The 15,462-nt window shown below is 41.9% G+C and overlaps 1 protein-coding gene across 2 annotated transcripts in view; it reads right to left on the bottom strand.

Annotated features, from left to right (window-relative positions):
- The window catches only part of LOC135242159 (DENN domain-containing protein 2B-like), a 60,728-nt gene that overhangs the window by 32,411 nt on the left and 12,855 nt on the right, over nt 1–15,462 (bottom strand). For both annotated transcript variants that reach the window (XM_064313103.1, XM_064313102.1), the window contains one exon: nt 2,734–2,835. In XM_064313103.1, the coding sequence (XP_064169173.1) occupies nt 2,734–2,825 (92 nt within the window). In that variant the 5' untranslated portion in view covers nt 2,826–2,835. The remainder of the gene's footprint in view (nt 1–2,733; nt 2,836–15,462) is intronic.

The following is a 15,462-nucleotide window of genomic DNA, read 5'->3' as shown; positions in this document are numbered from 1 at the left end:
CACAGCAGGTAGCCACTCCCATTGAGCAGACAGCCAATGACACAGCAGGTAGCCACTCCCACTGAGCAGACAGCCAATGACACAGCAGGTAGCCACTCCCACTGAGCAGACAGCCAATGACACAGCAGGTAGCCACTCCCACTGAGCAGACAGCCAATGACAGCGGGCGACCAGGGATGAGAAATCCTTCCAAAGTCACAGCTTTTTGTAGGGGGAGCTTTTTGATTGACTGGGGGCACAGGCTAAATGATAAACGAGCAGAGCAGTTGTGGTGAACAATAAAAAGGAGGGTTCTCATTTATCAAATTAAGCCTGTTTTATTGAAATCATTCATATTTTAATTGAATCACTTGAACTTTTATCAACTATTTTTTAGCATTTAACTGCAAATTTATCAATTCACTTGCACATTCCTCAATTTTTTTCACATAATTTTTTTTAACTTCCACCGCACATATGTGAAGACCATTTAAGAGATGTAGAGCATTATCACAAATATAATTGTCGTGCATGCGTAACCAAAACCATAAAGATTTATGAAAAATACCTGTAACACAGTATAACGTGGTATTATTTAGAAAACACACTACGATATGAAAAAAATGATACCATGCCATAGTTCACATGCACAAGCTTGCACTCACTCCTGCTTTTCAAGCCCTAGTGATCAATGCATTCCAAGAAGAGAACCAAAATACTGTCATGTGCCCTCCAACAGAGCCGCCCGACTGAACAGCCAACGAGAGACTGGTCTGTGGTGTAGTCAGTGGCTATGTACGCAAACCTGTAACTAAAGGGACCCATTCATTCCCCAACAACAAACACTCTCACTCACAGAGCCCGCTGGTAAATCTCAGAGCCATGGCTCTGAACATTATTTATTTACACAAAAACAAAGAAGATAAAATGCAGAAAAAAGTATAAACTCTCTGTAAACCAGCATGTTTAAATCCTACTGATAACCATAAACAAGCGGTCCCACAAATCACTGACATTTGCACAAAAAGAAGATGGCTATGGCTCTTCTACGGAGTTGGGTCAGATTTTGGTTGAAGGGCTGGGCCACAAGAAATCCCAGTTATGGCACTAGGGAGCATAAGATACATCTGGAAAACAAGGGGAGCCAATCACAGCAAGGTGTATCCAGGGACCTGTATGTCACCCACAGACCATTTCCAGTTTGGATCTGAACCCAGCAGCAGGGACGAAGAGGATCCAGTAACCCAGATTAAATGATATATGTCCCAGAAAGAGCCAATTAACAGCCCCATGGGACTGCCACCAAACAAGGACTTTCTCTTCCACCCTCTCCCTCTCATTCAGCCTCTATCCGTCTCTCTCACTTCTTTTCTCTCTTTCATACTGTATTTTTATATTGATGTATCCTCCTTTGCAGTCCATTAAAAGTTTCTTCACTACTAAAGGAATCCAGTAAATGCCTCCCAGAATCACTCCCCGCCCCTCTGAACCCCCTGACCTTTGGAATGGTTCCCTGTGCAGCGCCGCCTGCCAGATAACATCTGTGATTTACTGAAAATGCCCTGCTTCTCGAGCCCAGGAGGTAGCCCCGCTTTCTCCCTCAGCACATAAATCTCCACTTCCTTTTTCCCCCTCATGATTCTGACGTCAGAGAATTAGAATTAGCTCAGATTCTATGGCAGCATTGTCTCCACTGCACATAGATCACTCTGTCCTTCTGCCGGGGGTGACTGACATAGAATCCAATTTTGTAAATATCGCAGGTTTTATTGTTTGTCTTTGTCCAACAGATGGATTTAGTGGTGCAGGCGATGCATGTAGGGCCCTGGGGATGAATGTGGCAGCATTTCCTTGGCCAGACTACGCTGCTGTCCCTGCACATAGACAACCCAGAGTTCTAAAATGCCTTATTTTAAACTCATGTACATGGGCTTTGAGAAAGCAAACTGCTCTTTGAGTTAGATCTTGGATCCATCACCCTTTCCCACACATTTTTACACAACGCATTAATATATCAGTTTTATTTTATTTTTATTTATTTCAGTTATATTTATTTAATATTAAATGTTCTGGCAATATCCTCACTAATAAACAACCAAGCAGAGCTTTACAGCATACGTGCTAATATAGAAGATGTGTACATTTTTTTGGAGTCCGTTTGGACAGGTTGAATGAAAAATCAAATTTTGCAAACAAAAGACACGTAAGTCTGTTTGCACAGCTTTCATCATGAAGCACTATTTAACCAATTATATTGAAATTCTCTTAAGAATTCATTTAAATATAGATGCACAAACCAAATTTACCCTATTATTGTTGTAAAATGGGATTGCATTACTGTCGAAGCACAGTATATATTACATACATTGCAACACATTGTGCGTGTACAATGCCAATAGCATAAGTGAAAGGCTTCCCAGTAAAAAACCAAATAAATGACCTAAAGCCCAAATGTACTGGCTGTTAGGGACAGCAGCAACATGCATCTCCCAGATCCAGGCAGCCTACAAATACTGCTCGCTATTACTGCTCGCTATTTACAGACGCATTCCTTTGCTGAACGTTTATTTTCCTAGTTGTATGTCATCAAGTCAATGCGCAACATCAAAGCCACCATGAAAAAGCTTTCAGCACCTTATGGAGCAGCATTTGGAAAGCATAATAAGAATACTGCTTACAGGAGCAATCCTTGTTGATGTTGGCATCGCCCTCATCATGACACCCCGCCACCCCGCCCCCCTCCATGTTTCTCACCTTTCCGGAATATCCCGGTGTGCTTTACTGCCTCCAGTGCGGGACACAGCCTTGGTGCTCCTGTTGGCAGTCATCGTTCCCCCGGCTCTCATTCCCGACCACCTGGTGACCAATCACAGCACAGAGAAGACGATCAGGGCAGCATTCACAGTCAACACATTGCCGATATTGCTCCTTCCGTCTGTCTGCAGTAGGGCTCGCAAATGTACTTCGGCCTACGACTGCAGATAACCCTCCAGATAACCTTTGGGCGGGGGAGGCTACACATGCATTCCAAAGGTGGAGAATCAATCAGACAGCGCGCGGGGTTCAGCCTCATAGATTTCCAAAAGCCCAGTATATATGCATGTTCAGCTCCCAGCTTTTAAGGTGATCATTAAATCCAGCGTAATCCCAGTGATTTTCCATAGCCAGGGGACTAAGACATACTGCCACACTTGCCACCCAGCCACTCGCCATGACGAGAGACAAGATAAGAGTTTTATGTCCAAATGTCTCACTAAATCCCCCAAAGCAAGAAAATCCTTTCAGTTATATTCCAATTAAATGAGCATTATGCATTTTGGCAAAACAAAAAGCAACAAATCACATCAACACATAACAGATGGTAAATTCTCAAAAGGCTTGCAATACACTGATGAAACATTATTAAACCCTTATTTGCCAGCATAAGACATTACAGCAAAGATATTGGGGATTTGATCCGTTTAAGGAAAAATATGCTGACAAAAATTAAGCATGTTCTACAGCTTACATTCCAGTGAGGGCTTGAGTCATGGGAATATATAGGTCAATCTTCTCTGTACACTTTTGGCCAATTCAGAGACAAATATGGACCTTAAAACCAGCAATGAGAATACTGTATCAGATATCAGATACATGACATCAGTGAATTCCCAACAGCGCGATTAAATGTTCAACATTTCAGGCCATTTCATACAAAAGCAAATCGCAATTTTAGCCCATCCATTCCTCTAAGCAAAGAATGGCAGATAATGACTGGAATCGTCAACAACTGAGAAACTGAATCCTGAAGTCTGAAATAACACAATATTCATTGGTTGCCAAAGGAATTGCAGAAATATTGTTATGGGAGTTAGACAGGGATATAGGGTTATGACTATTTGAAACAAAAACTAAATTTCACATCTTTGTTACTCCATTAGTTTCAAGATCAATTAAACTTTTTAAAGGTAGAAGTGAATATATCGCATAGCAGGATCCAAGAGCTAATTACAGAGTACCCCTTATTGTTCCTCTGACTAAAACGCTGTGGTAAAATTAAGCTATGTCCTTTGCCTGCAGAGCAAGGAGAACATTTGTGTATCCAGCCTATATATGTTTCAGTGGGGTGAGCCAGGATTAACACACAGAGGTCACTCTCTTGCCTCATTAAAGCATGAATACTTTTTCCCATGAACATGCGTATCAAGAAGACAAGAAAACAGCTGGCTGTGTTTTTATTTCAAACCTCAGTTATACATGCTGCACTGGAGAATTGTGGTTTCTGTCCTCAGTACCCATAAGGCAAAGACTTCTCCAATGTGTGCTCACCTCAGCATACAGAGGATAAACAGCTCTGACGAAGATTCAGTTGGGCTATTACATTGGCATTATACTGCTTCAATTTTTCCAGATGACTTTTGCTCTCAAAAATAACTTTGAAATTGGCAACAAACATGAAAAGACCTTTTAAAATAAAACTCCAGCCTAAAACACATTCAAATTGTTAGAATTTGCATATTGGTGGCAATCCAGGTCCTATTTTCCTTTTTTGTGTGGTATTTCAGTTTTTTGCAGTTAAACTCAAGTTTTGTAGACGACAAGACATCATGCAGTGATATTGCCACAGCAGGCACAATAGAGTTTATTGGGAGAGTGTGTCTTCAACTCACTATAGCACCAACTATAAGTACCAGATATTAATTTCAGCCCATTTGGGACAATAAGTCAGGGGTTTTTCCTCGAATCCCCACTAATCAACTTTCAGCAAATCATTTATCAAGAGGACAGACAAAATTTTGCCACGCAAGCAGTCTAGATAGTCCAGAACATGGCTTCGCAGGGCATTAGACGCATGCCTACGATCTCCAACTTTGCTTTTAGCCTTTTAGCTAGCGTTCTCACGAAATGGGGGAGCCATAAGTAATGGGTAATAGGAATATAACACACTGGGGCAGATCCAGAAGAAGTCTGATAGGATGGCATTGAAAAATTGGAAATAGCGATAAAATAACATTACAAAAATCAGATAATAACCCCTGGAATTAATTTCACAGTTCTGCTACACACGTGCTAATGCAAGCCTTCAGGATGATGCTCCAGGCTGAAATGAGTTTTCCTTTAATACTTTAAAATACTATTAAATCCATGGAACATAAACACACTATTCCATGCCATTATTTCCTCAAAGTGGGTTATAACATCTTACAGTAGTCCTGTGATGTGGCGATGAAAAAGTTTAAATGAGGGAACACTGCCTTTGATTTCTTAACCACCCAGTCAATCCCTCCCTCAACTATGCATCCTCCAGGGGTAGCCACAGCTGTTATCGGGGATTTGTAGGACACACAGAACAAAATGCACCATCTTCTGAGCATACTCAGGGAAGCAGGCCACTTCAGATTTTAAAAATGCTTCCTACATCAGCTCCCTTCATTCACTTACACATTTCTTCCCTTTTCAATACCACTCCATGTATTTTGTACTGATCTCTCTAGGGGGGTGGGGGGGGGAGTGGTCTTGTTTACAACAAAACTGTTGTCTGTAGGAATGGGATGCACAATATAAGCACTGAAGTTCTATTCTACCAAGATGCACAAGGAGCAAGACCTGCATTTGTTCTGTCAGGCACTTCCTGTTTCAAAAAATAATTTTTCAGTTCAGCACTATGGATCTCCTACTCTGGCAGTTCCTTTACCGCCTCATCCTAAGGGCCTACATTACTTACTTACAAGGAAGAGAGCAATCAAACTCTCTGAAGCCAGAGGTCAAACTCTTTCGCTCTGCTGTAAGCATCATTGTGACTCACATAAAATAACAGTCTGTGCTAGGTTAATAAAACAGAGAGGAGGCTTCAGTGGCCATTAATCATCTGACTGGCTGTTTTTCAGCCTCATGCAGTCATCACTGTTAAAAATCAGCAGGTCTCTCAGGCCGTTGCAACAGGGAAATGAGTAACAACATGGGCAATTGTCACAGAAGAACATCAAAAAATCATATGTGGTGAAAAATGGAAAAACAACACAGACATACAGTATAAATCCATGAAATACATACTGATAACATAAGTAGTAGAATATTTTCACCCAGATTCTGAAAGATTCACAGCTGTAAAAATACACTCTGTTGTGTATGAATATAGACTAGACCATTAAATCAAATCGATCATAAAACTTGGGAGCATGTGCGTGTCCGCATGTGCGTGCATGAGCATGTATGTGTGTGTGTGTGTATCAGGAAGGAACCATAACCTCCACATCTGCATTCCTCATTGGCTATTGTTTATTGGATCAGAAGTCAGTCCTCAAAAAAGGAAGGGGAACAATTTCCTCAATGTCTCCAATTAGTACAGAAGTACAAAAGTATGCACTTCAAAACAAACACAACTCTGAGACACAACAAAGGGGTCTTTTTGGTTGTCCCACAATAGTGGACTGCCAATGGGCTTAATCATACCACACCTGAAGCACCCTCATTCAGCTCAACTATGCTCACAATTAACCTAAAGGCCTGAACTCTCAGCATACTATACTAAGGCCAAAGGGCATGAGTCATAATACATCAACACACACCATATGAGCACTGATTCTGTTTGTCTGCATACCTTTTCAGACTGCTAAGCTCAGTGAATGTGCAGATGTGGCTACTTCCTTATATTTAGGCCGGAAAGACCCAAAGGAGTGAGGATTGCCATAACCATCTGGTATTTCAACACAAGCATGTATGACTTCTTACTGGTTAATCATCATAATTAATCACATGCTTAGTTACAGTAATAACAAACCTCTGAACAGAGTTAGCACAATCACATCAACATGTCAAAGACACCCAGACTAACACAGATGAGTAAAAAGCATGGCGAGACATGGTTTTATATGAGATAAGCAAAAACATTTTTGCTTATCTCAGCATCCTTGTGAGATCTCCTGCAGCCCCATATTTCAGTACAAGTGTGAAGCGCTACGTCTTAATTAGTCAGATCATAATTTACTACTGAGCGGGGTTATTAGCACACAGAAACAGGCCTGAAGTCCCAGACAGCATGCTGTTTAATACATCTCAGCATCCCAGCCTGGTCTGGCACGGCTCCTAACACACGTGCTGAGACAGGAGTGCCCAACTCAGCTTTCCCAGCAAGAGCAGTCACTTCTTTTTTTTTATTTTTATTACTACAATCCCACCCAAATCTGGAACGTCCAATTTCGCAAACAATGTACAAGCATGCTCATATGTGGCCCCTGCTGCCAACTTGGGAGAGCAAAGGCAATCCGCAGTGCTCCTCCAAAGCATGTTACTTTTCACACTGCAGCCGCAAGTTACGGACGTGCAGAGCAGGGGTGGAGGAGACCCATTCATACACGTGTGCTGAGAGCTAGCCACAGCCGCCCGGATGGCCAGCAGAAGTCACTCAGACAGTGAAGAATGCTGACTATCCCTACTGCCTGTATCCCTCCCGTATCACTGAGCGACACAAAGCCAATTATGCGCCGCTCCTGTGGGGTTGCTTGTCACAGTCGGCACTGGCATGGGTCGGATTCGATCTGAGACCGTGGTGCTCACTCAGGCACTGCAAGCACCGTTTTGGCCACGTGAACTACTCAGCAGCCCCAAGAGCAGTCACTTCTGTGGGAAAAATAATCCAAGCTTCTAAATTCCATAGACTGAATTTGGCTAAAAGCCTGGCAAAGAAAGGGCTGATTGGCAGATGTTGACAAATCCCTTCAAAACAGCCATCCTTTAACATATTGTATCTGAATCTGAAATGTAACATTTAAAAAGTACCTTTAACCCATTAGGCAATCAAATAAACCCAAATTTTAAACCCAAAGGAAACTCTAATCAATTAATTTACCAATCAGCCATTTCAAATTAGTTCCCCCAAATCCCACAGAGATATAAAACATATGCAAATTCAGTTTTTTCTATTATTATTCCTATGTTCCCTTATGAAAAACAAGATTATTATAGAAATTGCAACCATGGTGTGCATCATCGGTGAACCTTTTGTGAAGTCCATCTCAGAAGTTCAGTTCCCAGCAGGGGAAAACCAATAACCAAACAGGCTTAATAAAGACATCTCCGGAGTACACAGTCAACGCTGTGCTCAGTGTCCTCTACTCCCTCCCTGAATGCACAGGTCAGGACCCTCAACCTTGGAGAGGAATTTTAATACAGTTCTGTTTGATAAGACCTCTTGCAGCCACAGTGACCTGGTAAAGGGGAAAACAGGACTGAGTTCCACCTCACTCACCCTGGCTTTCCGAAGCACCATGAGTGATCTGGAATAACTAAGCCCCCAGTCACCAGAAACTTACTTAGGAACATCAAGCTCAGTGCTGAGGTACAGGGCTCAGGTTAATGCAATATGGACTTGAGTGTTGCAGGTTTAAATCCTGAGAGGGGCAAAGCTCAATGGTTCAGTTAATGACTTCACAGTGGCTGTTTTTATGTAATGCTTTGAGGAATACAACCCAGCCCCCAGGAATAAATCTTAGCCTGTTATCTGTGATTTAAGCACACTTCAGTCAATCATCTAGCAAGAATAAAAACAAACGTATGTGCAGTTAAAAAAAATTCACCTTGTTTCAGCAATCCATCAAGCCATACATATCTGTAAATTCTATTTAATTCATTTAGGTTAAAAAAATCTTAATGGATTTCTCATTCTCACCGGGACTCCTGCTATGTAATATAACAAACAGCACGGTGCCATGTTTTTCTAATGACCACAACAGGAACCTGGTAGAGGGAACAAAAACATAAAGGCCTATAAAGCACTTCAAAACTAGCATTAACAAAATAACTTTTATAATCAAGTTTTACACTTAACCAATGCATTTGACATTCCAGCTGAGATATATTTGTATATTATTCTATCTGCCATTAGTGTGCACAATCCAAACAGGGATCGTATGCTGCCTTTGTAAATGGCCTGAAAACCAGAAAGCTTAGGAAGTAGGACATTTAATAAAAAAACATACCAAAATTCCATCTGTTCAAACAGGCGATTAATTTTATGCAGAATAAAAAAACAACATCAGCTTATATTGTGGTCTGATCCACACCACCTACATAGTCATCAATATGTCTCCCTTCCACCGGTGCAGTTTAGTGCGATTTTTGTCTTGTTTTGTGATTTGCTACTCTGAGTTCAAAATAATTTGAAAGACAGACTGATAAACCGACAGACCTGCCACATACTGTATGAGGAAATGGAATGAGCAAATGATGACCATCAGTTAAATGTGTCACAAGGGGCATGCAAAGGCAAACCCATCGCAGACTAACATGACCTGAAAAAGTCATGGATGGCTCTTTATGAATAAATACTCTTTTTGTATTTAATGAGCGTACAATTTCTATTTCAATTATCTTGTCTGCATCATCCATTGGTCCGTGCCTGGTTCCTGAGGGTGTGTATTCTTTCACCGACTGAAACAGGAAGGACCTAATACATAACCTAACTAATCCTACAAGTCTCCTGTCCTTTGCTCAGAGCTATTTTCACCAACCAGGTCTCGCGATTATGGTCTTTGAGGTTCACCTCTTTGTCTCAACAACAGGAAGCTCAAAATGATGTCACTCTGGGTTAAAAAACACCATATAAACATGAGTGGCTACTAATCTGCTCATAGACCAACACTTGGCTCAAATACCACATCACATGGATATCAAGGCTATCATTGTAGACAATTAACACTTTTAAGCTCATTTTATGATTAAATGCTAACTGCGGGTTTTATGTGAAGGGTTAAGGGTAGGGCTTGACATTTCTAATAATTCCTTAGATCAATTATATTTAATGTTAACAAATGAATAATCTATAGTTGCTCAGGTAAATTAGCTACATAGCTATAAAGCCCACTAACAGAGGTAGAAAGTCCAGGGGTCAAAAAGTAACAGTGCTGCCAAGTGCTTCTTCCATCCATAAACTCAGTTAGCTGATTTCAAAAATTAGTTCTATTTCCTGGCTGAGGAATTGTGCCAATTACGAAATGCAGGCGGTTGGAACGAAATAGCAGGGAAGATTTTTACTTTCTGAAACCTGGGTTTTCCCCCTCTGCTCACCAATAAAAAGGTGAGTGGTGAAAAAACAACCTATACTAATCAACACGGCGCAGGGAATAAGTCTCTTCCTTACGCCTGCTACACTCAAATTGTCTATTGAAACATTATAGACGCAGCCCAAGGATACAGTCTTCATGCTTGTAATTATAAATGAAAGACATTTTGTCACAGTTACAAAACTTTATTGTAACTTAATCCCACTGATAGGTTATTATTTCAACTCATCAACAAGTCATAGGCAAGGTAAATGGAACATACCAGTTTACATCTTGCCTAGGAACTTGAATTAGATCCAGTCAGCAAGAGAGGGCACGCCCACCAAAACAACACACACTCTCAACCCCCGAGGGTGAAATTTCTAAGCAGACAGTTAGGTCTTAAAACCAGGACAAAATCTGATACTATATTAAAAACATAATTTTCTAAATGTCACAAAGCTGCTGTGTGGCTAACTGCACCACAAACAGATTAAAAAACCTGGATTTGCACTTTTATTTATTTCTGAGGAACCTGTGGCCAAACGACATGGGCCCACAAATGACACTGTTAACATTTCTCCTGCAATCGTCAAAGTGAAACCATTCATTTATGGTCAACCAGATAATGTTAGTCTATTTTTCATGGTCAAGGACCAAAATATAGTTAACATGGCTACTTACCAGGGGATTCAATAAGACAGATGTAAGGGAATGACACCTCAAGCCACACTGAGTTGGATCATTGGTCTACTCTGCAACAGCATAAGGACAGCACTCCAGTCCCACTTGGTTTATTTTACCAAAATAACTTTGCTGGTCCTGAAAAAATGATTCAATGTAATTTACTGATATTATGGTAAAATAGCAATGATAGCTAGCTTGATCTAAGATGGGTCCCGATTCAGAACAGTGACGTATGGGATTGCTTTACCCCTCACTGGCTCCGCCTACATGCCTATGACGTGTTACTGACTGTATCTGCACCAGTACCCAGATGTAGACGTCCAAACCCATCTCAGTTGGTTAAAATATACAGGCCCACCTGGTGGACAATTTAAATCATTACATTTTCTATGAGAGAGGGGTGCAATGTTCCAAAACAAAATTAATATTTTTAAGCCTTATGCTTGATCACCGTGAATGTGTAGTGAAGAATAATTGATCATCGATTAATAATTAACATCCCTAGTTTAAGGCCACGTTGAGAAGGTCCTGGAATGCACACGCTGTGTCCGAAGCTCACACGCCCTGACAGCCGTGATGTGCCTCATTAACCGGGCCGGAATCCTCTCTTTGTGCCCGGCCAATGGGCCGTAACCTGAGCACCAGCGCTGAGCCAGGCGTCCAGGAGGGCGACCAATGGATTTCACCACGGTGAGGAAACTGGCGACAAGCGCTGACACCTTCTAAGTTGTAACTCTTGCATGCATGAAGACAAAGTTCGCTGGCTGGCTTAAGTGTGAAAAATCAATTTCACCACTGTCAAAACAGGAAGAGGGCACCTCAAGCTGTCCCAGGTTTTCATGTTTGTCAAAAGGGATCAATCATTGGGTGGTGGCGTGACCATATGCATGTCATTGGTTGGCAGCCGGACTATTAGTACCCAAATCTCTTATATCACTGGGCCATGGCATGACCTTTAGGACATGGATTTTGCATAAGCTCAATACTTCACTGGTGACTTAAGAACTGCCAGCTTTTCACTTGCCGGGAGTTTTTATTTCTCTGGCCTCCAGCCGCCAAGCATGTACACGTGACCCTGGATGGAAGAGAAAAAATACTTTGTGTTTGCTGTCCTTGGGAAAGTGCTGGTCAGGCCCTGTGCCCCCCTCCCACAGTGGAGAGATAAGGCATTATCGAGCCCTCCTGTGTCTGACGAAGTGTGGAATGTTGGCATGCTGCCATGACACCACTGGCCACTGGCCTTGTCAGAACAGACAGGCTGCCGGACCTGTGGACTAACCCTAACACACCACAGGCAGGAATGCCCTAATATTTGCCCTGTCCATCAAAACTGTGAACTCAACACCTTAGACACAGTTTGAAATAGAGACTGAATACACTGGAGGGAATGAACAGACTGTCTGCAGTGGGACGAGCACCGGTGTCTAATAATAGCTCTGTTAATGCAGCACAGGCCCCAGTAAAAAAACTAAACCAATACTCACCTGGGGCAGTTCCTTTTAAAGAGTGCAGTGTTTCTGCAAACTAATGGCCTGGATTCCACACTTTTCCTTGATGGGTTCCTAAGAGGGTTTCCAATAACAGGTCTGTACGCAATGAATACATGTAAATATTAGGTTCAAGGTGAGTTCTTTTCCCATTTGAAATTAAAGCCACTTTTACACAGGTTACTTTAGGCAGACTATGCCCTTAACTTAAATCCACTTAAGAGCCAAGGTCAATATAACAACCCACTTTACTCTGCACTGAAGAATAACATGTCACTCATAAGTGGTCATTTTAGCCAGATTATGAAAGGAGTATGAAAGAAAAAGCCGCATTTAATAGTCCTTGGTATCTTACATGGTCTTGAACCTGTTATAAGTTTTCTTTGTTTTGTGTGTGTATATCCCTCAAATCCCAAAGCCCATTCTGAAGCCCATGTTTTGATCTTTAACTCATTTGGGCACTGTCCTTACTCCAGCAGCTCAATAGCAAGGTGTGAACTAACACACAGCAGGAAGGGTTGTGGGTTTTGACCCAGCTGATGAAACATAGACTTAGATCCAAGAACACTGAGGAGAAGAAAAACTTCTGCCCCTTCACATCCAACCTCCAGCACAGATGTCAAAAACAGAAAACACTGGCAAATCATCAGCACTTTCCAGACTTCCCGAACAGTCAGGTAGCAGAGCTGAATGCAGAATGTAGGCCAGTCTGTTCACTACGGATTCCAGCCCCTCACTTCTGAGTGATCATATTCCTCATCACTGTATTGTGCAGAGGTCGGGATTAATGTTGGAAATCAGACTTGTCAAACTGTAGACCTGGGAACACCAGAGTCAGATTACAGTGTAAATATCACAGCAAGGGAAGCGAGGATCCCATGACACAATCTTGGACATTAATACATAACATGATATGGTCCAGACAGAGGCTTTACATACAGAAGACATGTACTGGACATATGGCACATGTACATGCCACATGTCATCATTACCCAAGCATGGAGTCTTCAGAACAAGAAAAGAAGGAAGATGAAATATGTCTGTTAACATGAAAGACATTTTTAAAAAGCGTCCATCTGGATAACATTTCTGTTCCTAATTAAACTATACCCGCAAAGTTCTGTTGATTCAAAGTTAAGGTGCACACAAAAGGACCGCCGTGCGGATCAGTGCCAGCGCTGGGGGGAAACTGTGTCTGTCTCCGGGCAGAATGATGGAGGAGAGGGCCACTCAGCGTGGAAGCAGGGTTTCACACTGCCCTGCAGGGTCCCCCCACCCCACCCCACCCCACCCCACCCTTCCCCGCCCCACCCCCCTACCAGGACAGAGCAGCCAGCCTGTCACAGCTCACAGCAGCTATGCACTCTCCACACAATACCCACAATGCCCTGCTGCCACCACGCTCACTTCACACGCCAGATGGAACCAATTCTTTGAGCCCCTCTCCATTCTTTCTTCCCCTGCTGGTCCTTCAGCCATGTACAGTTTTTCAGGGCACAATAATTGGGGATTTGTTCTTTGTGGGGAAGGCACAAAGTTGATTCACAACTCGAACATGAATGCACACAGCTGCTGGGGCCACCGTGTGTTTCTTTATGTGTAGAGTCTGGAGGCACCGATGTGCATCAGACCCGCACACATACATGCATCTCCCACACCCACATATGCACACGCATTCATCACATCACATGCTTCTGTGGTCCATCTGATTCCAGAACACTTATGAGGCAAGGTGAGAGAACTGACAGGTGATCTGAACCTCGGTATCTCAAACAAACATGGCACAGTGTGACAATACAAGTACAACAGAAACAAATACAAATACAAAAAACAACATTGCCAGAATTCCAAAAGTATCTGATCTTGTTTGGGCAGTTGCTCAATCAAACATAAGCTTGACTTTTCCAACCATACAATTCAGTGATCAATGTACACAGTTGAAGATACAGATCATTATAGAGAAAGTGTTCGCTCCTTGTTTTCAAGAAAATGGAAAGGCAGCTGAGACAAGTATGCTGAAGGCGAATGTGCCAGTGAGTGAAAAAGAGAAATGCATGGTGGTAATGTAATATGTGAAAAGAGTTCCTTCTCTGTTAGTGACTCGTATATAATGAGGGATGCATTCAGCCCAACTCTGATGGAGGTCTGTTCTGTTGCTATGAGTAACTCATATAAGAATGCACGATATTTAACTAATAAACGGCATTATTCAGAAATGTCACGTTGTCTTTGGTACTCACCCTCCATAAGTTTTGAGGTCCTCTAAAATCAATGAAAAAAAACTGTATGAACTTCAGGAATGGGGGGGGGGGTGAACTGTAATGCTTGTTTAAATTCATTACAGAGCGGAGGACAGACTGAGCATCGCTCTGTGGATAGATTGAATGCCCCCCGGAGTGCTGTAAGGGGTTTGGTATGTAAACTGGGTCGGTTCACAGCTGCGACACACTGCACTCGAGAGTCCCAGCTCTCACAGTCAGGCACAGACAGTTTACATCACAAACGGCCCTTTCAATCCAAACAAGCCCAACCATCGAAGAACAAACCTGACACAGCCGTGCTGTGTCACATCTTGTGATTACATGGTGTCACACCTTTTATAGGTGCTATCCATGGCAATCCAGAACAGTGCTATTATCACAAATGCAAAAGTGCAATATCACCCAGAAGGCACATTTATAATCAATAAATGTAAATTTAGCTGAACAAACAAACAAACTGTAAACAAAAACTGCAAGGATAAACCTCAGCACATTACACCTATAACATTGGTACTGCAAAAGGGAAATCAAAAAGAATGGAAGAGGAGCCATGAAAATGGTTAGGGTTAGGATCTTACATGTAGGGCTGTGCTGGTGACACGATTTGCATATTTGACTAACCGTGCTTAAAGTAACCATGGTAAAGAGTTAAAGGGGGAGGGGGAGAGAAATGGGCACTTTCCTTTGCTGTTTCACTTGGTTCAATTTGTATTTAGAAAATTTTAACACAACAGTATTGCACATATTTTTTGCTTTTTTAATTAAACAGATTACTTGCCATTACAATCAATGTAAACAACAATGTTGTGTAAGCTTGCCATACAGGTGATAAAAAACTACAAAACCAAATAAAACTATAAAAGTAAACATTCAGCAGAATAACAACTTTGAATAAATGGTTCTGAGCAGCCACATTTATACCTGACCAGAGGAATATTGTTAAAATACTTTAGTTACAGTAAATGCAACATTAAAGTAGGTTAATATGTTGGTTGGTAGCCTACTTTAACAGCACATTCACTGCAACTG

Source organism: Anguilla rostrata, chromosome 16, assembly GCF_018555375.3.
Source record: "Anguilla rostrata isolate EN2019 chromosome 16, ASM1855537v3, whole genome shotgun sequence".
In the NCBI taxonomy this organism is placed as follows: Eukaryota; Metazoa; Chordata; class Actinopteri; order Anguilliformes; family Anguillidae; genus Anguilla; species Anguilla rostrata.
Note: the sequence above shows the minus strand (reverse complement) of the source record. Positions and strands in the feature narration are given on the sequence as shown.